The sequence below is a fragment of the Lutzomyia longipalpis genome, chromosome 2 (assembly GCF_024334085.1).
Source record: "Lutzomyia longipalpis isolate SR_M1_2022 chromosome 2, ASM2433408v1".
NCBI classification, from domain to species: domain Eukaryota; kingdom Metazoa; phylum Arthropoda; class Insecta; order Diptera; family Psychodidae; genus Lutzomyia; species Lutzomyia longipalpis.
Genome location: NC_074708.1, coordinates 24,087,424 through 24,108,223, shown reverse-complemented (window position 1 = coordinate 24,108,223; position 20,800 = coordinate 24,087,424). Strand labels below are relative to the sequence as shown.

Sequence of the window (20,800 nt, the reverse complement as noted above, 5' to 3'; positions counted from 1 at the left end):
GTTAAAATGTTTTCATAATATCAGTTAGAGAACGTATCCAATGTAATGCATTGTTTATCAAAAACATTGCTAAACTCATTGAAAATTGTTGACAAACATTGAAAATGCTTTTATGTTTTGCCTTTCAAAAGAGTATCAGTTTGAAAATTCATGTGAATGGTACGGGGAGTTTGTCGTAAGGATATTGTGTGTGCAAGGATATATATGACATATATGTATAATAAAAGACATAAAGGAAGATATAAAGTCTATAAGGAGGATAGTATTGGAATTTGAAGCCAACATATTGAAGAGTCCCTGAGAGTACTCACAAGAAGATCCTCTTTCGGGATACTTTTCCTCCCCGCAGCATTTTGATCTGAATATTTTACTGTCACGCTCACGCTGTCTTTTTCCATCTCTTATTGCCGTTTCTTATATATATAGATACTTCAATGGGAAAACTCGCACGCAGTGCTATATGCTGTGGCCCGATGGGACTTACCCCACATCCATGGCGGATTATATGTAAGTCTCGTACTTGAGATTCAATGGGGGATAAATTCAATTGGAAATCACGGATTTTTGATGCATTCCAACAGATACAATTTGGTATTCCTCATTCTCACTTATGGTATCCCCATGCTCATCATGATTGTGTGCTATTCCCTCATGGGGAAAGAACTGTGGGGGAGTCGATCCATTGGGGAGCACACAGAACGGCAGTTGGAATCGATGAAATCCAAGAAGAAGGTAATCAAGGGTGCAATGTGGTTTCACTTTGACACGCACTAACATCCATCCAATTGGAATATGACCCGTACTAAAGCACAAACCAATACTGCATTTTGTAGGTCGTTCGGATGTTTATTATAATTGTGACAATATTTGCCATCTGTTGGCTACCCTACCACCTCTTCTTTGTGTACGCCTACCACAACAATCAAGTAACATCAACGAGCTACGTGCAGCAGATGTACTTGGCCTTCTACTGGTTGGCCATGTCAAATGCCATGGTGAACCCCCTCATATACTACTGGATGAATGGGCGCTTTCGGGTCTACTTCCAAGAGATCATCTGCTATTGCTGCCTCCGTGTGTGGAAGGCGCACAATAAGGGGGCTGAAGATAAAGTGCCCGGAATTCTCAGCCGACGAAATTCACAATCCGATTTTGCCCGCACGAAATCCTGTGAGAAAACAACTACCTATTCCACCCTTCAAAACCTCCCTATGATATATATGGCTTAATCTAAACTAATGCTCATCTTTTCTCTCCTTTCCCACCTTTCATGCCTGCTGTGTCTACCATTTAGGTCGCCCAAAAACTATGTCTGTGCAGTGGCACCAAACAATGCCGGGAAATGTTCGGGTAAGTCGAAGAGATAAGCTTAAGGTATACCTACACGTATGTATGTATATGGGTGCAATTTAATCTTAAGTAAATTTGCATATTTGACAAATAGTATTAGACATATATAGTACGAAAGTATGGAGTTTGCCTTGGGAAATGATTAGCAAGCGCATGATGTTGATAATTGCGTTTGAATGTGATGACGGTGAATATAAAATTATATATGAGATTACGCCTTTTATGTAATAAGTTTGCAAGATGCAGATTAAAATCATTACATAGAAGTCTCATAGAGGGAACATAACGAAAGCTTTCGGTGCTTTGAACTATTTATGTAAGTAATGTGAAAAGGGAGAGCTTTTCGGAGAAATCGCTGAGAGGGATTGCTTTTAAAATTGTGATTAAAACAAATTCAACGTCATCATTTAACTGATGTGTCTAGGGGGAACGGGGCAAAAAAATCACTAAAGGGTTTAGGAAAAGCTCAAAATATTTTATTTCCTAGATAGAAAGAGAAAATTGCTTTGTTGGATTGAAAATTTCCTAATGAACCAAATACTTTAACTGTCGCTGGAAAATATGATATTTTTAGCTTTTCCTAAACCATTTGGTGACTTTTTTTTAACTCCACTCTCCTCTAAAACATTACAGCGTTTTTTTTATCGTCAATTGGGGCACATTTGCATGCAAAAAAAAATCTTTTGCAGTTCCATGAAGCCAAAACATCAGAAGATTAGTTTTTGCATCAAAGGGAGCTTAAAGCTTTCGAACAAGAGATTTTATATACATACATATATTTTCCTCCTCTGTGTTTTCCTGCTTTTCCTAATTTGACAGTAAATATATTCTACTAGGTACATATTTCAGTTTCAGTGAGTGAATAAATCATAATATTTCACCAATAAAACCATTCGAAAGTTTAAACATAAATTTCAATCTAAAACGGAAAAGGAAACATGCATAGAGCTTACAAAACAAACTTTCTATGTGCTGGAAAGTGCTTAAAATTATGTAAATTGACATTTTTGCCACGATGCACCACACAGCCACACAGCTTTGAAAATAGCATCAAGTTAATAATATATAAATACCAGCTGGAATAGAAATTTAACCTCCATGTAAAAAAAATAGCTTCAAGTGCAATTTTCCACTTTGCTCTTCTGCAGGTGAGACATTTAAATCCCATTGGAAATCTCCCAGGAAGTCCCAAGTGTAACTCGACAGTTACCACCCACATGGATGTACCAATTCCTGCTGGAAACCACTTCGACGTGTACCGGAGGGAGAGCCGCAGAAACCAACAGAATAACGATGCAGCTCGCATTCTCAATGAGGCCCAAATTTACACAAATGGTTGCTCAGAGTATTCCTGACACCCTCAGTATGACTGAAATTATCTGAACGGCAGTAGCCGCGCAGATCATTCCAGGGGTGATGACGTTGAAGAGTGTGACGATGGCAAGGAGGATGTTTCGTGCGGTGCAAAGAGAACTTCAATTTCCCTGAGCACCTTTCCGAAAGAAGTTGCACCGCTACATGCAGTAGATGGTGTACTTTCAACACCATTTCCCCTACAACGAACAACACCCTACAAAAGTACACTTGTCTAGCAGCGGGAAGCTACCTTCTATCCGCAATTCTTCTGTGCTTTGAAAGCTCAAACGAACGGGGTGATTTAGAGTGGTTTCGCGCAAACACATGTTGCACACATATTCACCCCAGCTTCTCCCTGTCAGACTCTGACGATGTAGCATTGGTAATTGCACACAAGAGGCAATTGCAGTGTGTGTAGCCTCGGGATACAAAAGTCAAAAGTATGGTGTGGCTTTATTTAGTTTTTGTGTGGTTCACAGAGGGTTAAAATGAGCAGAAACTCAACTATAAATTGGGCGATTAAAAAGCTCAAAATTTTTGATGAAGAAAAATCACTTCAACCCCCCGAAAAAAAAGGGGTGGTTTGTAATGTATATATTTTCTCCGCAGTTGAGAAAAGAAAATCTCTAAAAGACTGGTTAGTAAATTAGAAAGTTTCTAGGGTAAATGAGATGAAAAAATTCAATTGTAAACAAGCAGAGAAATGTGCTCTAATGTAAAGTTCAAAAGTTAAAAAAAAGAGAGTGTATATAAATTAAACATTATATGACAACGAATTTGGAGTTTTCTTTTCTTTTACTCTGGCAAATTTTCAGCCACATTATTTAAAGGGTAATGATGAAGAACTTTGGAGCTTTTACAGATGAACTTCAAGTCTTTCAAGTAAGTACATAATTTTCTGCTTGATTCCCATTTAATTTATTTAGGTCATTGAGGATTTTTTTTCTTGGAAAAATTGAAAAAAATATGTTTAAATAAAATTCCCACAACGACCATTCTAGTTCTAATCAAAAAGGAATCTCAACGAAAACTAATTCTCTATTTGAATTCCTCTCATGTGTTCTACATGGACTGCTATCAGATGCAAAGTCGGCAAAATTTGTAATTTGCGTTTAATTAAATGGAGAGAAGTGCTGGACTACGTTTGTAAGAACATTCTACATGCTATTCTAATCAAGGTAAGAGCAATGGAATGAGCTGAATCAGATAATTATTTGGAATTCTAATGAAAAGTTTGTCAAGTCGAATTTATATCTAAAGAGATTTAAACAATGCGAGAAATAATTTTCTGATCCTCTCAATTAATTGTTAATTGATTAATTCATAAAATTTCCTAAATAAAAACTTCGTAATTAAAAATTTGGAAGAATGAAATGATTTCATTTCTCAATAATTGCCACAGGTGTCTCAAAAAGTCAGAACAGCTGGTTGAAACGAATAAAAAACCTTTCTTCTTTGTTTTATCACTGACTCCTATAAAGTCTAATTTAAACCGACTTAACCCTGTTCAAAATGTTTTTCATATAGCTCTCATCATTCTAAATGATTCATTTTATGTACCAAAAGTTACATACATAACATTTAAGATAAGGAATTTTCATATAATTTCATCATCTGCTGATGGAAAATTTTCCTAAAATCACTCTCGTTACCCTCTATTTGACGCAATAACATCCTAAAATCTTCAATCGATTGCTTGTAATTTTCCATCAGTCGAAACACTCCGTCAGCAAAACCTCTTGGTCAGAACGTTGAGTGAAAATTTTCCATAAAACCCTCATCAATATGCGAATAATTTCACAATATTTACGATGAGCATCGTAAAGTTGAAAATGTGCGATGATTTGTGGTGAGTAGCGGTAAATTGGTGGAAAATGACGAAGAGTATTTTGCGTAGATATAGGAAAATCCCTTCACGATTCGCGAACAAATCAAAGCAGGGTATCAACAGGCGCGTATGCCACCCAGTTATTAAATTAAAATAAAAAAAGAAAGACGCGCACGTCTTTATTTGCCCCAAAGCTTCTAAATCTTAATGTAAATAAACCATTCTATGGGTGCGATAAAACCCCATGTGATGGTTTAGTGAGATTTTTTTCCACATTGTGGGTGTGATTTTTCTATTCGTCAATGAAAAATGCCACATCACGACTTATGGTGGAAAATTGCTATCCAATCGATCCACACAGAGAGCGCGGGGGCAGAGAAAGCTCATCCCCTCAAGCAATTTTACTTGGTTGGGATCATCAACGATGAAGGATTATATATTGCCACACTTTCGTAAATATAAACACAACAACGGAAAAAAAATCCTTTATCAGTCAACCATTAGTCTTCTCAGTGGTGCGTGGCATGAGTGAGGTGGCTGATTATCTTGGGATTCCAGCGTGAAGCTTTCACCCAAAAGCAATTCATAGCCAGGTTTTGGTGGGGCTACCAACGGAAAAAATGAGGTAATTGGCTGCAGAAGTTTTTTTGGGTGATGTTGATTGTACATTTAGTGTCTTCCCCCATACACCATTTTTCTCATCAGACAAATATTTACGCTCTCCATTTAACAAACACACCACAGCAAGTCGATCTACCTAGTAAATAGAAGCGATTCACATCTCGGGATCTCTTTGCAAGATTTTCCCATCTTACAGAAAATGAATTTATGACTTTATTGTACTTTCATCATCGTCATCGTTGTTGACATGCTACCGCATCCACGACGTATTTCAACCCATTCTCAAGGCAAATTCATTCTATTCTATGCTCAATAGTCGTTGGGTGAAGTAATCGTTTTAATATTCAACCAAGTGCTAATTCTTTGATTCAATCTCTGTGTGCAAAAAAAGTTTTGATTAAAATTAATTTATTCCCTAATCAAATAGAAAAGTGTTTAGAGGTGCATAAATTTCCCTCCCATTCGGTGGTGCAAATTACCCCAATGAGACCATTCAGTGTGAATTTTCACAGAAACCCCGGAAAAAATGGTTGTGGATTCAAGTATTGTGACAATCGATGTGCTCGGTGGACAAACTGGTGCCAAGAAAAGCTCTCAGGAAAATTACACGGAACTAGCTGACTTTGAGGCAGCCATCTCAGCCACGGGATATGGGCGCTTTAACATCTTTATCCTCCTAATTGCCGTCTTTTGCTGTTGTGCCAGCATCAACGAAACCACCACAATTGCCTACATTCTACCAAGTGCACAGTGTGACTTGGATCTTACGCTTCAAGATAAGGGGATGCTCAATGCCATCACCTACATGGGTGAGTACACCATGGGGACACATTTCGCATACAAAATTCTCCCCATGGGGCACATGACTTTGTATTTAGGAAGTGATATTGCGCTTTTCTCTCCGGCAAAAGAGACAATAGCTGTGTTAACTTGGAGAAACTCTTGAGAAAGTCTCTGTGTGAAATATTTCTCGAATATATTTTCAATTTACTCGCACGCAATGTATCAGAGGGGTTGGATGGTATTCAATTGGCGCTCTTTCTTGTTGTTTATTCGTAACGATATATGGTTAACTTCGCACGTTTCTGTTATGTATAAATTTACGAATTTAAATCAATTTTATCAAATTAGCATTCTTGCGATTATTTCTTCGATTTTGTTGTAACTAAAAATCACTTTAATTTGCTATTAATGAAAAAAAGAACTGAATATTCTTCTCTACACAAGAAAAGCTTAATTTCCTTAAGGAAAAATTTCCAAGAAAAACCTGAACCTCAATTTTCCAACAATTTCCCATAAAATAAAATCATTAAGTTCCGAAAGGGATGATGAAAATTATTAAATAACGGAAATTGTGAAATCTTCGAAATAATTACATTAAAGGATATTACGTATGCAAAATATATAAGAAGACAATTCCATCAACAATTAAATTATTGAAGGAAAAAATTAAAAACCCATGAAACGAATAATCATTTTCATGGAAAACAATAATTTTCCAAGAAGACAATAAAAGCTTATTTTACTCTGTAAAGGGGCAACATTTCCAGGAAAACTCTCAAGTTTTTCTCGGGTATAAATATCGTTTTATTCAGACGTGATGATTTTTCAAAACTTGGCTTTATTTGTTCTTTCGTTTTTTATAGACATTTCAACAAAACAGACAAAGAATCTTATCTTCTTCTTAAAGTGAAGAAATATGATAAAAGTATATAAGTCAAGGTATTGAATTTATATGAATAAAATGGAGATTTTAAGAGATAAAGATAAAAAAAAATTGGTTGTCTTCAGAATTATTCTCACAAAACATACTAAGAAAGCTCGTCAAAGCTCCCGAAAGCTCATCTTAATACTAATCGATAAAACAAATCTTTTATAAAGAGATATACAACCCTCAAAAACTAAACTGATACACCCCTTTGTAATTGAAATTTGTATTTCTTCTGAAGGTATGATAACATCAGCATTCCTGTGGGGCTACCTAGCTGACACTCTGGGTCGTCGGGATATCCTTGGATATGGTTACATCCTCACGGGAGTTTTTGAATTAGCCTGCGGATTCACTCAAGTCTTCTGGCTCCTTCTCGTCTTCAAGTACATCTCGGGTTTTATGTAATTCACACGATTCACTTTTCCTCCTCCATCCCATTTTACTAAAAAAAAATCCCCTTCATGACAGCTCTTGCGGACCCTTCGCCGTACTCATGAGTTATGTGTCTGAACTCCATGGGATTAAGCACCGTGCCCGAACTATGCTGGCTGTTGGGACTTTTTTCTCCGTTGGCAACATTATCCTTCCCACAATCGCCTGGGCCGTCTTGACGAGATCCTGGACTGTGACGCTCATCGAGAATACTTTAGGTACATATACACATACAGCTCCAAATACGAGGAAAATTCAATTTTATATATATACCCAAAAGATAAGAGCCTTTAGGTTTTTTTTCTCTCATGTGTGTGGCGGGAGGAGATGAAAATTGATGGAGAGGAAGGATGCCCGAGATTTCCCAAAAACAACTTCCTTCCGTCATCCTCTTTTTCCCCAAAAAAAAAACTTTTCTGCATATCCTTCATAGTGTTTTAGGGAAAAATGGGATAGAACCATTATGTCTTGGATAGTAAAACTTTCCACTTTATTTCGCAGAACTACACTCGTGGCACATCTTCCTGCTAATTTGCGCCATCCCAAGCCTCTTTGGGGGGATCCTCGTGTACATCCTCCTACCGGAAAGTCCCAAATTTCTCATGTCCCGCGGCAGAAATGACGAAGCTATGGCAATTTTTCGTAGTATCTTCCACAAGAACACAGGAAAGGGTGTCCACGAATATCCGGTAATAAGATTTTATCTTTTACACCGAGCACCACCATCTCGTCAAATTCATATCCTTTTTATGTTCATCTCCACTAGCATCTTCATCCGGAAATGTGTATCGTTTTAGTTAAATGAGATGGATGCCATGATGCATTTGAGAGATATGCAAAGCTGAGTGAGGCAATGTAAAGCGAAGCATTTAAAGGAGAGAATGTTGCAAAGTTGAGGAAGCTCTTTTATTGCCTAATTCTGAGCAAAATGAAGAAATACTCGAGAAATACAACACTTGAACGGAATTATAACACTTTCATCGCACAGCATCAGAATATTTCTCATATTTCACGCTATATATAGCCTGTGTATCCGTAAAAGGACCTTCATCACCCTGTCTCATTTATTCCCATGGCTTTGGCCTATCATTTACGATAAGATCTTAAGCATGTTGTTGTTGATTTGCTGATTAATGATTATAATTCTTTCTTCTTTTTTTTGGGCTTTTTCATTTAAATAAAATTCAGATTAAATCACTAATTGACGAGCTTCAGCAAAGTGGGACAAGCACAGGACCAAAGACAGTAGCAGTGAATGGCGCCAGCAGTGTTCCAAAATCACAGGGATTTGCCGCCCTCAAGGATGGCTTGTCTCAAATTGCACCAATGCTCAAACGACCCCATCTAGAAAATTGCTGTCTCGTCTTTCTTATACAATTTGGCGTGCTTTTGAGGTATATGACTACTAAACTTATCTTGACTCTTATCTATAATTACAAAATAATTTAATCGCAACACCTTGTAATTACATACCTACTTAAGTTTTAATGCTACACCAAACTTTTGGATCTTTTGCATTGTTAGAGGAAATTAAAATCAATAACTAAAGAGCACGATCACAATATGTTTTTAATGAATTTAATGAATATAGAGTATATCAATTTGGCGGGATGTTGTAAGCTCACAGTGACGTGCTTAAAAGTTTGTATATTACTTTTGCACTTTTGAATGTACATAGTACAAGCTGTGAGCATCATGGGAAAATGTGTGAGAATCCTCAAAGTTTTCAAAGTTTTATCACACATTTTATTTCTATTTACATGGTGTAAATATGCTTACATCGTGTGCTGTGAAAGCTCATTTAGTAATCCCTTTGGTAAACTTTCTTTAGTTAGCCATTTATTTTTTTTTAATGAAATTTCATCATATCATAAAGGATAACAAACTTATTTAAAGGATATCGTATTTAAATTAAAGACCAAATAATCAATAAATATTGCAGAATATCTCTGCATTAATATTTAAACTCTGCAGAAAGAACGAACGTTTAACTCGATAAATTTTGGTTTTATTCCATTTGCATTCAACTAGGGTGAACTAAATAAAGTTAAATTAAATACCAACCAAACTAATTTACTGCTAAATAACTCTTATTAAATTGGAAATTGAGGTTTGAACAAAATGCCAAATTGAAACTAATAATTAAATACCCCATCACTGCACCCCAATATCAGTTAGTTCAAAGTTTAAAATGATAGAAAAGTATTTAATGATGCCAATTCTAATTATGCAACATGTCAAATTTAAATTCAATTAGAAGATTGATGTGAATTTCCCATATATGTACAAAAAAACCTCCATGGTCCTAAAATTAATTACTTTTTCCCATTGAATATGACGGGATAAAATGTGAATTTTGGCAAATGTTGCAGCAACAATACATTACGCCTGTGGCTTCCAGAAATATTTCACATGATTGCCGAATACAGTGGTGGTGCAGGAAATAATTTATCAACAAATCAACCGCCCAGTTTGTGTGAAATAATTGATGCCTCTCAGGCTGTAAAGAGCTTCAATTCGACCCACTTAGGCATGGACACGACTGTCCCAACTGTAGAATGTGTTTCGGTGAGTTTTCCTATTTTCCATTTACACGCATTGACTCCATTGCCAAATCCATGTTCAAACGAGTTTATTCATTTAATTGATATTTATGTCTCCATCCTGCATGGACTGAGGATTTACCCTGGGGGAGAAAATTCACTTTTGATTGCATTTTCTGTGTCAAAAATTTCTCATTCAGTTTTCCATTCATCTCCCGGTGAAAAGAGAATGCAATTAAACTTACAAAAATCTCACCACAATGTAATAACAATTGAGAACAAAGCCATAGAGTAGATTTAACACATTTCAACTTCTCATTATGGGGACACTAAATGGAGTTTTTGAAGTATTTCCAGAATTGTGTAGCTTGGAAATTTCTCTATTTTAATTTTATTACCAAAGCTATGATTTCCAACGTTACATGTTGAATATAATTAATTTCCCTTTGAAGAGAACTTTTGATAAATAACTTGTGTGTGTATACTCCTCTTGTACTAGAAAACTATTTATTCATCGAGAAGCATAAATCATGCATCAAATAAGCAATGAAATTGAACCCTAGAAGAGAATTTTGCACACCGATATCGGAGCTTTTACTTTCATACATAGATAGTTTAAAAGCTAACTTTTTAAGTGATTGAAAGTTTTTAAACAGTTAACTGGTAGAAAGCTCTAGTTATCTGTGTTGTATACAATTTTACATATACATATATAGCACATATCAGGGGCGTAACCAGAACGAAATTTTGGGGGAATTATTTTCAGTTTGTATTTTGCAAAGATTTTTTTCTGTGGAGATATGGGATTGAAATTTTTTTGCCTAGAAAGCATCATCCCACGAATGTTTAATTCGTTTTTTTTGGGATGTTAAGCAGCCTTGATGAGATATTTTGCAAATTTTAATTTTTTGGTCAATATGTTCTCGAGTTAATTTGGCTCGAGGTGGGGGTTTTTACCCCCAAACTCCCCCTAGCTACGCCACTGAAACATATGTAGTAAATCTAAACGATGTAACATATCTTCGAAAGCTTTTCCGTAAGATAAATTTTGATTAATTTTATAAAAGTTCAAACTGAAAATTGATTCATTAACAACTCCTAATAAAAATCACTTTAATTAACTTAAAAGAAGCAGAAAAAGCTTTAAAAGCAAGCAAGAACTAAGAGTTTATCAAATTATATTCCTACAATGTTGAATCATTCAATTATATTCTATGTAAAAGGATTCCAGTTGAAATAAAATATAATCTAAAAAAATAATCTAATCCCAAATCAATTCTAATTTATTCGAAGACAAAACTTCAGCTATTCTCTGTAGTATTTTCTGCAAATCCATTGTTTAATCTCCTCTGTCCCTTTAATTCATATTCTCGCATTTTCAATATTATTTGTTGAACTTATAAATTTGTTCGTTTTATTTACAGAAACCACCCGATGGTAGTGTATACATGAATACCCTCATAGTGGGCATTGTGAGCTTCATAGGATACTTTGTAGCTGGCTCCATAGTAAATAGAATAGGAAATCGTAATCTCATGAGTAAGTAAATGCCAGCACACATATGGAGTGGCATTCATGCTCCATCAAACTTCACCCTTTTGCACATCTTACAGTTTGTGGACTTATATTTTCGGGTATATCAGCTTGTTCTCTCTACTTTGCCATGAATATGGAGAGTGTTGTTGCAGCATCGAGTCTCTGTTGCGCCCTCGGAAGTATTTGTAGCACATCTATGTTGGGCATCATAGCCAATCTCTTTCCCACATCACTCAGGTACGTTTGTGGTATGCGACAGGCACTATCACTACCTATATATATTCACATCCAACATGGATAGTTGAACGGCAATTTTGGTGTTCACTTCCATGCTAACTTTCAATTCGTAATTAAACCCCACACCGCCCATTTGGCTCTTTTGCAGAACAATGACTATTTCGTTGACACTCATGTTTGGGCGAATTGGAGCAATGATTGGAAATCTCGTGTTCCCGTACTTGTTGTCACTCGGCTGCCTTCCACCATTCATCACGATTGGATCTCTTTTCATAGGTAATTTATCAAGCAACTTGTGTTTCACTGCACTCAATTGAATCGCTCTTAACCTTTTATGATAAGACGCGGTTGCTATTGAACTAATTTATCGCAATATACATTTTCCTTATTTGCCTATCTTATCTTTTCTTTCAGCTGGAGGTTTGGGGGGACTCCTCTTACCACGAAATACCAAAATTCCTCTTCAGTAGTAAAATCCAAATGAAATCTTTTTAATATTGAGATTAATTGAATATTATGCTTCCTGATATGTTAGATATTTTATTTATTACTTTCATAATCTTAAAAGCTCTGTGACGTATGAAAAATGTACCTAAAATAAATAATTTAGTGAATTTTAATAAATGAATCTCAGTGAATAAATTAGATTAAAGATTAAATTAATTTTTCTTCATTTAATTCTTTGATTAAATACTTAATTATTCTCAAATTATAAACAGAGCTTTTCAAACAATCTCGTGAGCTTTACAGGTATCAAAAGCTTAATCATGCGAATATCTTGTGCAAAACTGATTCCTTCGAAAACCTCTTATTCATTTTTGATGAGGGAAATCTCTTGTAAAAAAACCTAACTGCCCATGGAAATTAAATTAAAACGTTCTGATGGATTTTCATTAATCACAGTGGCTTACCGGGACAAAAAACACCCAATTAGGGGCAATAAAATTCTCACTGTGAATCGCGGAGGATTTTTTTGGTGTATTGTATCCATAAAAATTTAATTAAGTGCCTATTTGTTTTAATTTACAACGCGAAGAAATATCTTATCACATGTTGGTGCAGATAATTCCTCACAAAAGAGTGACGATTTTTTTTTTAGAAAGGGGAGGTATTGGGCGAAAACATTCAAACCAGACGGATTTATCAGCTAATCAGGCTAATCGGGCTATAATCTACCATGGGGGAGTTTGTGTCCTCTGCGGAAATGGATGGGATGAATGATAAATTGGCTGTGGCGGCAATCCTTGCCAATGTAAGGCTAAATTCAGAACAGAGGCGGATTGTTAAGGAGTGGCTTAAGGAATTAACTCCTAAGAAGGATGACAGTGTAAGGAAAATTAAGGCTATGTACTTGAGCTACCTTATCACCATGCTGCTGGAGGATGATGAAATTTGTGAGCCATTTAATCAGTTACCCGAACATGCTAGCACCACGAAGGACTTCTTCGCAGGAAAGGTCACTAAAAGCCAAATATTTAGCACCCACGCTGAGTTTCTTGAACTCGATGCGACACAAATAAATTGTTTGTTTGTGTAATAGACGAAAGCAAAATGATAATAATTTATCACTTTGACTCTTGATGTTGTTGATGTCTCAATTGGCAGTTGAAGTTCAAAATAGTTAGCAAATTGGGTTAATTAGTCTCTCTGATGGATATTAGGGTCAATGACGAAGATGATTTCAATATTATTAGCATTGTTGGATTTTTTCTTGCAGAAATTGTCGAAGCAACTCATACAGGATGCAGAGGGGATAAAAAAAGGAATATCGAGGAAGGACATCGCAGACATGGGCGGTGAGCTTGGCAAATGCCACCCTTGTGATTTTTTCAAGGAGCAACCGAGTATTGAGGCGGGTTTTGAGGTCACTGGCTCCTTCCACACCCACCGACCGTAGCAAATGTTTACACGGAAAATAAAAGGACGAGATGACGACAAAGAACGAAAATTAATTGCGGCACAATGCTTATTTGTCCCTTTTTTTTGTACTTCATCCACCACCCCACACCCACATTTCAACTCCTTCCCATCCTTCTCCATTATTTCCTCATGGATACCCCTAAGACTTGAATACATTTTGGTACAATTAAAAAAAAATTACCAAGCAATAAAAAAAGTAAGCACTTTTCTACTTTCGTGGGTGTGATAAGGAATTCGCCATTATCTGTACTTTATAGATGGGTATTTTGAGTTATAAGACAACCTTATAGACATGGTCAGAGTGAGTAGCAGCAGATATAACTTGGCTCTCGATGTGACATTATCCAGCAATCCCATTTCTGTCTTTTCAAATATTCTTCCAAAAAAATGAATTCCATTAGTGCTAATGGATCTCAAAGTGATGAAAGTGCTCAAGTTCCGGAAAAATCTTCCAAAGTTGTGGCTGATTTTGAGACAGCCATATCATTAACGGGGTTTGGACAATACAACTATATCCTCATAGCTCTAGGATGCCTATGGAATATTCTATGTCTTGTGGAAGTGATAAGTTTTTCCTTTATCGTCCCCATACTGGAGTGCCATTTAGATTTGAATTTAAGCCAAAGAGGACTTCTTACCTCAATCATATTTTTTGGTGAATTTTTTTTAACCAGAAGGATGCCAATTTTTTGTAAAAAATAAAGTTTAATGAAATTTACTTGATTTTAGGGATGGTGTGTGGATCGGTGGTGTGGGGAGTACTGTCTGACCTCTTTGGGCGCCAAAAAGTCTTAGTTTTGTCCATCAGTATGCTGGGAATAGTTAACATTGCTCTTGGATTTAGCAACACCTATACATTGATGATCACATTTAAATTCTTCAGTGGATTTTTGTACGTTTTAGGTGATTTTAAGGGTGTTTTGTAATTTAGGGAAAGATGGGCCAAAAATGACCTTTTATGGGTACCTTAATCCTTTTTGGCTTAGAGGATTTTAAAAACTCTTGAACTGCTAAAATTTGTATTTAAAAAATATATTTCCGCAGTGTTTGTGCACCTTTAGCCATCGTGCTCTCCTATTTGGGTGAAATGCACAGTGTTGCCTATAGATTGAAAGTTCTTGTTGGGATTTCCGTCTTCTACAATGCTGGAAATTTAGTTACATCCCTATTGGGGTTGATTTTCCTTACGCGCAAACTAGAAGTACATTTTCTCAGTACAACCCTCCAGTCGTGGCAGCTTCTTTTGCTGACAGTTGCCCTGTTGGATATCATTGGGGGTGCTTTGGTATGTATTGTGCCAGAAAGTCCAAAGTTTCTCATGTCTCGTGGGAGGAGTGAAGAAGCACTACAAATTCTCAAGACGATGTACAAAAGGAATACGGGCAAACATCCAGACACGTATCCAGTGAGTTAGAAAAGCGCTTTTCCACATTATTGCCCCATTATGCAAAAGCTCATCTTTTTTGCCAATGAATGCAATTTTCAGATAAAGATTTTGTGTGATGAAGCAACAGATAGCCAGGAGCAAGTAAAACCCCGAAATTCCGATGGGTGCGACGATGCGCAGCTGGAGGTGAATGTTAATAAATGCGATTTCTTATCACGGAGCTTCAAGAGAGCTTTCAGCCAAATCATTCCAATGTTCAAGCCACCCCATGTCTCGAAGTGCATGCTTGTTTTCAGCATTGAATTCTTCTTGCTTCTTGGGTAAATGACGATGATTTATTGACCTTTTCTCCTCACACTCAATCCTTTTCTCCACAAAAAAACTCTTTCCACTCTTTTTCTCTGACTTTTTTATCGCAGAGTCAACACACTGCGCTTGTGGATGCCACAAGTATTTTCTTTTATGGCAAATGATGGGAATGAATTCGATATTTGCAATGAAATTCAACCAGACGACATGACAAATGCAACAACACTTGAATCACATGAATGCACATCTGTGAGTTTCTCAGTTTTTTTTATTTTCTTTTGTAAAATTAAAACTTCTTAATAACTTCCATAAATTCTCAATCTCTGCAAAAGTTTGTTCAACCAGAAAGCATCTTCGTGAACTCCATGATAGTACAGTCCGTTGGAATAATTGGAGCCATATTGATTTGCATCTTCATAAATGTGATTCACACTAAACTCATGCTTGGTAAGTTCCACGAGTCCTTTTATCGCCTCATTAGTTAATCAAAACTCCTTCACAGACTCAATGAATATTTATTATATTTGTAAAACATTCATGCAAATTAATATTTGCTTTCTGTAAATTCATTCAATACATTCTTTGGAAAATAATACGCATATTTAGCATAGAAAAACATCCGTAATATGGAAAACAATCTCATCATATTAAAGCTCAAATACACTCAAAAAAAGAGAAAAAAGTAAAGCTCTCATATATTTGCCGGGGTTGTTTATGAAATATTGGCAATTTTGTTGCTGATTTCTTGGAATGCGTTCAAACAATAAGTTACAAAACAACAAAATATTGATTCTAAATTTACAGAGAATCAACATACATACAGATTAAAAATTAATTAATAGGGGAAAGTGGGGTGCAGTTGATATTTTCTTTAATGAAATAAATTAAGAAAATATTTATCGAATTTTCCTATATTCTCTAAAAGAAGAAGGCCTTTTTGTGACCTATTACCCCCAATATTTCATTAGAAAAGTTATTCTTTGATTTTTTTACGCATTTTTATACATATAGGGGAGAGCGGGGTTAAAAAAGTCACTTAAGGGTTTAGAAAATGCTCAAAATATCATATTTCCCAAATAGATAAAGCGAAATGTATAGCTCATTTCTTTAGGAGATTAACTGTCCTATAACTCTTTCTCAGATCATTTTGCTCTATCTAGCTAGGAAATACGATATTTTTGGCTTTTTCCAAACCCTTAAGTGACTTTATTAGCCCCGGTCTCCCCTAAGATTAGATAAAATATTTCATTAATCCTTCCTATTAGTTGGTATACCACAATCGTGGCATACCAAGTATTGTAATCGTCGGAAAAACCGACCACCTCAGATCGGGCTCAAACTTGGTATGAGCACGTTTTAGACATCCCACATTACGAAAATGGTGGTGGAAAATTTTTGATCCGGCCGGCCGGCCTGCCGGCCTGCCGTTGGTCCCCATTTTGCCTTATAGCTCGAGAACGGTAACAGATAGAGACTTCCGGTTTGAAGTTTTCTATAGAAATGTGGGTGTAAAATTTCATTTTTTCGCATTTTCAAAATCCAAGATGGCCGCCGTCCGCCATTTTGAAATACTGTCAACCACTTCCCTTACAGCTAGAGGTCTGAAATTTTAGTATGTTGTAGAGCTCAGTAAGACGTTTTCATCGACTATTCATACTTGCAAATCGGTCAAGCGGTTTAGCAAATATGGCGGCCTAAAGCAAAAAGTGTTTTTTCAATATAACTCGAGAACGGCTTGACCGATTTTGATCATCTTGGTATCAAATGAAAGGTTTCAAGAAGCCCTACAACTGCGTAGAACATTCCAAGTTCCAAAAACATCCGCAAGAGGCGCTAAAATCAAAAACAAAAATTGCCTAACTTTAAGGGGCAATATCTCCGAATCCCCATTAGGCAAATCTTTTAAATTTTGATATGTTGTAGCCTGACTAATAATCTTGTACCAGTCCGAAAATGAAGGAATTCTATGTCGCCGTTTAGAAGATATCGCAGTTTGAAAAATTCTTGAATTTGAAAAGTTCTAAGAGCTATATCTCCTGAACTGCTTGTCCGATTTTGCTCAACTTGGTATCAAATTAAAGGTTTTACAATTATCTACAACTTTCTAGAACATCAGAAACCTCTAGAACTATTCCTTCAGGATAAAAAATGCCAAAAACTGTTTTGGTGAAACAAAAATCCGCCATTTTGTGTTCTGGAGGTGACCTTGAAAATTATTAAAATTTATGTCAATTTATAGCCTGTTTTAATACCTTTCCAAAACTAGTCAAGAAATTTCTGTAGGTCTTATAGAACCAGAGATATGACCATTTTTATGCATCAAATTACTGATTTTCACACAAAAAATCAGTTTTGCCTACTAATACAACTCATAAATTAAATTACAACGCATAGACTGACCCATCCGCGTTGTGGTATACCAACTCTTATAACTGGACGCGTTATGATTGACTTTATATATCTTGTGGTCTGATGCTTTATCAATAAAATAGGAGTGTATGAAGCTTTCTAGAAATTTTATAAATCCGCATGTAAGCTTTTCAATAGAACATGCCACGATTCAAATATTTTCTCTATAGAAAATTTAAATTGTATGCTACCTATGCTACAAATACAAATAAATACTGGAAGAATACAATAACGTTTAATAATACTGCGTAATTCCCAAAATACTCCTTAGAATTTATTGTAGTCTACAAAAATTCGCAAGAATAAACGTCTATTTTCGTCAAGTGCTTCCATCAAATATTTGATTTTCTCGATTTTCTATAAAAAGAATTTCTATTCATACCCACGAATTTTTGTTGTAAATCCGCCATTAAATCTGTCAAAAAAATCAAATGTAGATTTTAATATTTTTTCTGTGATTTGTTGAATAATTTCTCAAGAAAAAAAATAGTTATAAAATACAGGAAAATATAGGACGTGAAAAAAATCGAACAAGCACGTGGTATAGACGTGAAAAAACTCTCCGTAATAGCATAATTTTCCGCATATTTGAGATATTTTGCCTGTGTCGCTTTTTCTTCACTCTCTGCATGTGGGTAAAATCACGAGACTGCAAAAAATGTGCCATAGAACATAAACAAGAAAAGAAGGAACCCTTTTACAGATTTTTCCTCCTCAACGGCACCCCGCATTTATTTAGTCAATATATTCTCAAAGTTTTCTTCTCTTCTACACACTTTTATATATGTATATACGTACATAACTTTATCAGCACAGGAATGGAGTATATCTCCTCCTAGTAAAGGAAGAATGTCACTGATTCACAAATGTATTTTGCGATGATAATGTACTTTTGCGTACACACCGACAGGAATATTTTATCATGTCTATATCTTTTATCACTCTTTAGAAAGAAGAAAAATTGTTTTAAGATTATATTCAAAGTATAAACAATTTTCCCATGGTTAGAGTATAATACAATTTCCACAAGGAAATGACGGAGTTGTTTTTTTTCTTTTATCTTTTCTTCCCATTTCCAGATAGACTTTCCTGCCAATTTTTTTTTATTTCTAGAAGAAATAGGAAAGCTTTTCTCTGCAGGAAAACATCCAAGAAAATTGTCCTCTCAAAGAATTTTATATATTTTTCCTTTCATTAAACTTTTCTAAAGGTGTCCAATACGAGAAAGAAGGTATAAGTTTCATCACACACAAAAGAACTAAAAGGGGTTTTGTTCTTTTATTTGTAGTTGGTGCCACCCTCATCGCATCTCTGGCTTCGTTGACCATCTACTTCTCAATTAGCCCCATCATGGTGGTTGTAATGTATAGCCTAGGTGTGGGTTTGAGTTCAGCCGCCCACGCAGCTTTTGGCAGCATCCTCCCCAGCATCGGACCAACCGCCTTCCGTTCCACCGTCATATCCATTTCTCTCACATGCGGAAGAATTGGTTCAATGCTGGGCACCTACCTCTTCCCCTACCTCATGGCACAAACTTGCTGGCTACCCTTTGTTGCAGTCGCAGTGGATCTCCTCTGTGAGTATATTCCATTATTCCATTAGCCCTGTCAGCCACACCACCACTCATTGAAAGCTTAAATCTTTCAGCTCATGTACTGCAGCAACAAATCAACAAATTGCATTTTTTTTCAGTTTCTTCCGTTCTGTGCATCTTCCTACCGAGAACTACGAAAAAGAGACTCTTATGAGTCGTAAAAGGTCATGTTTAATTTACCCATTCAGAGCATCTTGCGATAAATCCGCATTAATGCTCACTGAACATTCCGCAAATCGTAAGGAATAAATCTGATTGCTTCTTTGGGAAATCATTGAAGCATATATTCGAAGCTACCAAATATATTTTCTTTGTACGTCGCCGAATTTCAACGTTTACGTCACCCATGGAAAAATCAATAAAATTAAAATTATCAAACCTCCGAGCTTTAATTTTTTTTTGCAGAATAATTTCTTTTAACCCTTTGACGATTTTAAGGGTTTGCCATAGATGAATTTTATTTTAATTTTCTTTTTTTCTAAAGCCCCCAACCCTTTACTCTAGGATTCATACAGGTTAGTCGAAATTTTTATTTGTTAAATTAATCTGATATGAATAACAAAGCCAAAAGCTTTATGTGGAGCTTTTTTGTGATTTAAAGAAGACTCATCGCTAGAATTTCAACAAAAAAAAAGTGAGAAGACCTACGTCAGGATTTTTATTCATGTATTTAAATTCATTACCTATTCATTATTATAAAATTAAAAAAAAATATCATGAAAAACTCACTGTTGTCACGAAAGGGTTAATTTTTTTTTGAGAAACTGGAGTTGATTTATTAATGCAAGAAGGTACTTACATATTTTTGATGTTTTAGGACAAATCTATTTAGCACAAGTTAGTCAGTTAATCGTATTCTCTTCAAAAATAGAATCCCCCTACATGAAAATCAGCAAGATCATTCAATTCAGACGTTTGACGATTCCCAAACAAAGACACAATTGAGTAAGTTAGGAAATTTTGAAAAATTGGAAAAATTGAAAGAAACGAAATATTGAAAGGAAAAATTGTAATTTATTTAAATGTTTAATAAAAATTCCAGCCACTGAGGAAGACGCACAGTAGCGTCGAAAGCTCTGGCCCCTAAAATTGAAAGGATGTGTTTGGGTTGACCTACCGTCCCTTGGCTGACGCAATTCGGAAGGATTTGTCCTAAAACATCAAAAACATTAAATTTCCGTCAGTATCTACCCGAGTACTTACATACTTTAAAAAAAAGCTGAAACAAATGAATTTCCTTTTGAGAGATTGTAATAGAGCCAGTCAAAGGAGTTCAAGAAGGAAATTTTCTTTAAAAAAATATTCTTCATTAAAATTTTCTTCTCAAATCAATAAAGAAATAAAATCGCTAAGCTAAAATTTTATAAACCAAACTGCTTATCTTAAAAGATTGAGATATAAATTCAAAGCTAATGGGTACTGCAAATAATTTTATAGTGTCTGATTATCTACATTCCCTCGTTCTCTATTCAAATTTATGAAAGAACTATATTTTAATTAAATGTTCATCATGCTCGACATTGAATGAACTACCCAAGTGCATTCATTTTTTGTTTGCTCTGTAAAT

General features: G+C 35.6%; 5 protein-coding genes across 6 annotated transcripts in view; all 5 read left to right on the top strand.

Annotated features, from left to right (window-relative positions):
• Nucleotides 1–20,800, top strand: part of LOC129789572 (uncharacterized) — a 656,748-nt gene that overhangs the window by 390,143 nt on the left and 245,805 nt on the right. The gene's annotated exons all lie outside the window — the stretch shown is intronic.
• LOC129789269 (tachykinin-like peptides receptor 86C) lies at nucleotides 461–2,705 on the top strand. The gene is made up of 5 exons (XM_055825921.1): nucleotides 461–507; nucleotides 582–732; nucleotides 834–1,170; nucleotides 1,295–1,350; nucleotides 2,499–2,705. The coding sequence occupies exons 1-5, from the start codon at nucleotides 461–463 to the stop codon at nucleotides 2,703–2,705; spliced, it is 798 nt and encodes a 265-aa protein (XP_055681896.1).
• On the top strand, nucleotides 5,469–12,273 carry LOC129789642 (synaptic vesicle glycoprotein 2C-like). The gene is made up of 11 exons (XM_055826627.1): nucleotides 5,469–5,596; nucleotides 5,668–5,964; nucleotides 7,105–7,267; nucleotides 7,335–7,516; nucleotides 7,800–7,987; nucleotides 8,487–8,692; nucleotides 9,671–9,866; nucleotides 11,266–11,380; nucleotides 11,455–11,614; nucleotides 11,763–11,890; nucleotides 12,029–12,273. Exons 2-11 carry the CDS (start codon nucleotides 5,682–5,684, stop codon nucleotides 12,082–12,084), a joined length of 1,677 nt encoding a protein of 558 aa, XP_055682602.1. The 5' UTR covers nucleotides 5,469–5,596; nucleotides 5,668–5,681; the 3' UTR covers nucleotides 12,085–12,273.
• LOC129789777 (uncharacterized) lies at nucleotides 12,726–13,668 on the top strand. The gene is made up of 2 exons (XM_055826829.1): nucleotides 12,726–13,070; nucleotides 13,332–13,668. Exons 1-2 carry the CDS (start codon nucleotides 12,792–12,794, stop codon nucleotides 13,509–13,511), a joined length of 459 nt encoding a protein of 152 aa, XP_055682804.1. The 5' UTR covers nucleotides 12,726–12,791; the 3' UTR covers nucleotides 13,512–13,668.
• Nucleotides 13,873–19,694, top strand: LOC129789650 (synaptic vesicle glycoprotein 2B-like). Its single transcript, XM_055826640.1, has 8 exons — nucleotides 13,873–14,189; nucleotides 14,264–14,426; nucleotides 14,579–14,939; nucleotides 15,021–15,241; nucleotides 15,341–15,479; nucleotides 15,563–15,677; nucleotides 18,928–19,215; nucleotides 19,332–19,694. Exons 1-8 carry the CDS (start codon nucleotides 13,922–13,924, stop codon nucleotides 19,385–19,387), a joined length of 1,611 nt encoding a protein of 536 aa, XP_055682615.1. The 5' UTR covers nucleotides 13,873–13,921; the 3' UTR covers nucleotides 19,388–19,694.

Excerpts from the sequence above, each read along its gene's own strand:
- LOC129789269 (XM_055825921.1), top strand. The coding sequence starts at position 461 with ATGCTGTGGCCCGATGGGACTTACCCCACATCCATGGCGGATTATAT. Across the intron at positions 508-581 it reads ACATCCATGGCGGATTATAT|ATACAATTTGGTATTCCTCA; the intron begins GTAAGTCTCGTA and ends GCATTCCAACAG. Across the intron at positions 1,351-2,498 it reads CAATGCCGGGAAATGTTCGG|GTGAGACATTTAAATCCCAT; the intron begins GTAAGTCGAAGA and ends GCTCTTCTGCAG.
- LOC129789642 (XM_055826627.1), top strand. The coding sequence starts at position 5,682 with ATGGTTGTGGATTCAAGTATTGTGACAATCGATGTGCTCGGTGGACAA. Across the intron at positions 8,693-9,670 it reads CAATTTGGCGTGCTTTTGAG|CAACAATACATTACGCCTGT; the intron begins GTATATGACTAC and ends CAAATGTTGCAG. Across the intron at positions 11,381-11,454 it reads AGGAAATCGTAATCTCATGA|TTTGTGGACTTATATTTTCG; the intron begins GTAAGTAAATGC and ends CACATCTTACAG.
- LOC129789650 (XM_055826640.1), top strand. The coding sequence starts at position 13,922 with ATGAATTCCATTAGTGCTAATGGATCTCAAAGTGATGAAAGTGCTCAA. Across the intron at positions 14,940-15,020 it reads AACATCCAGACACGTATCCA|ATAAAGATTTTGTGTGATGA; the intron begins GTGAGTTAGAAA and ends TGCAATTTTCAG. Across the intron at positions 15,242-15,340 it reads GAATTCTTCTTGCTTCTTGG|AGTCAACACACTGCGCTTGT; the intron begins GTAAATGACGAT and ends TTTTTATCGCAG.
- LOC129789777 (XM_055826829.1), top strand. The coding sequence starts at position 12,792 with ATGGGGGAGTTTGTGTCCTCTGCGGAAATGGATGGGATGAATGATAAA. Across the intron at positions 13,071-13,331 it reads AGGACTTCTTCGCAGGAAAG|AAATTGTCGAAGCAACTCAT; the intron begins GTCACTAAAAGC and ends TTTTTCTTGCAG.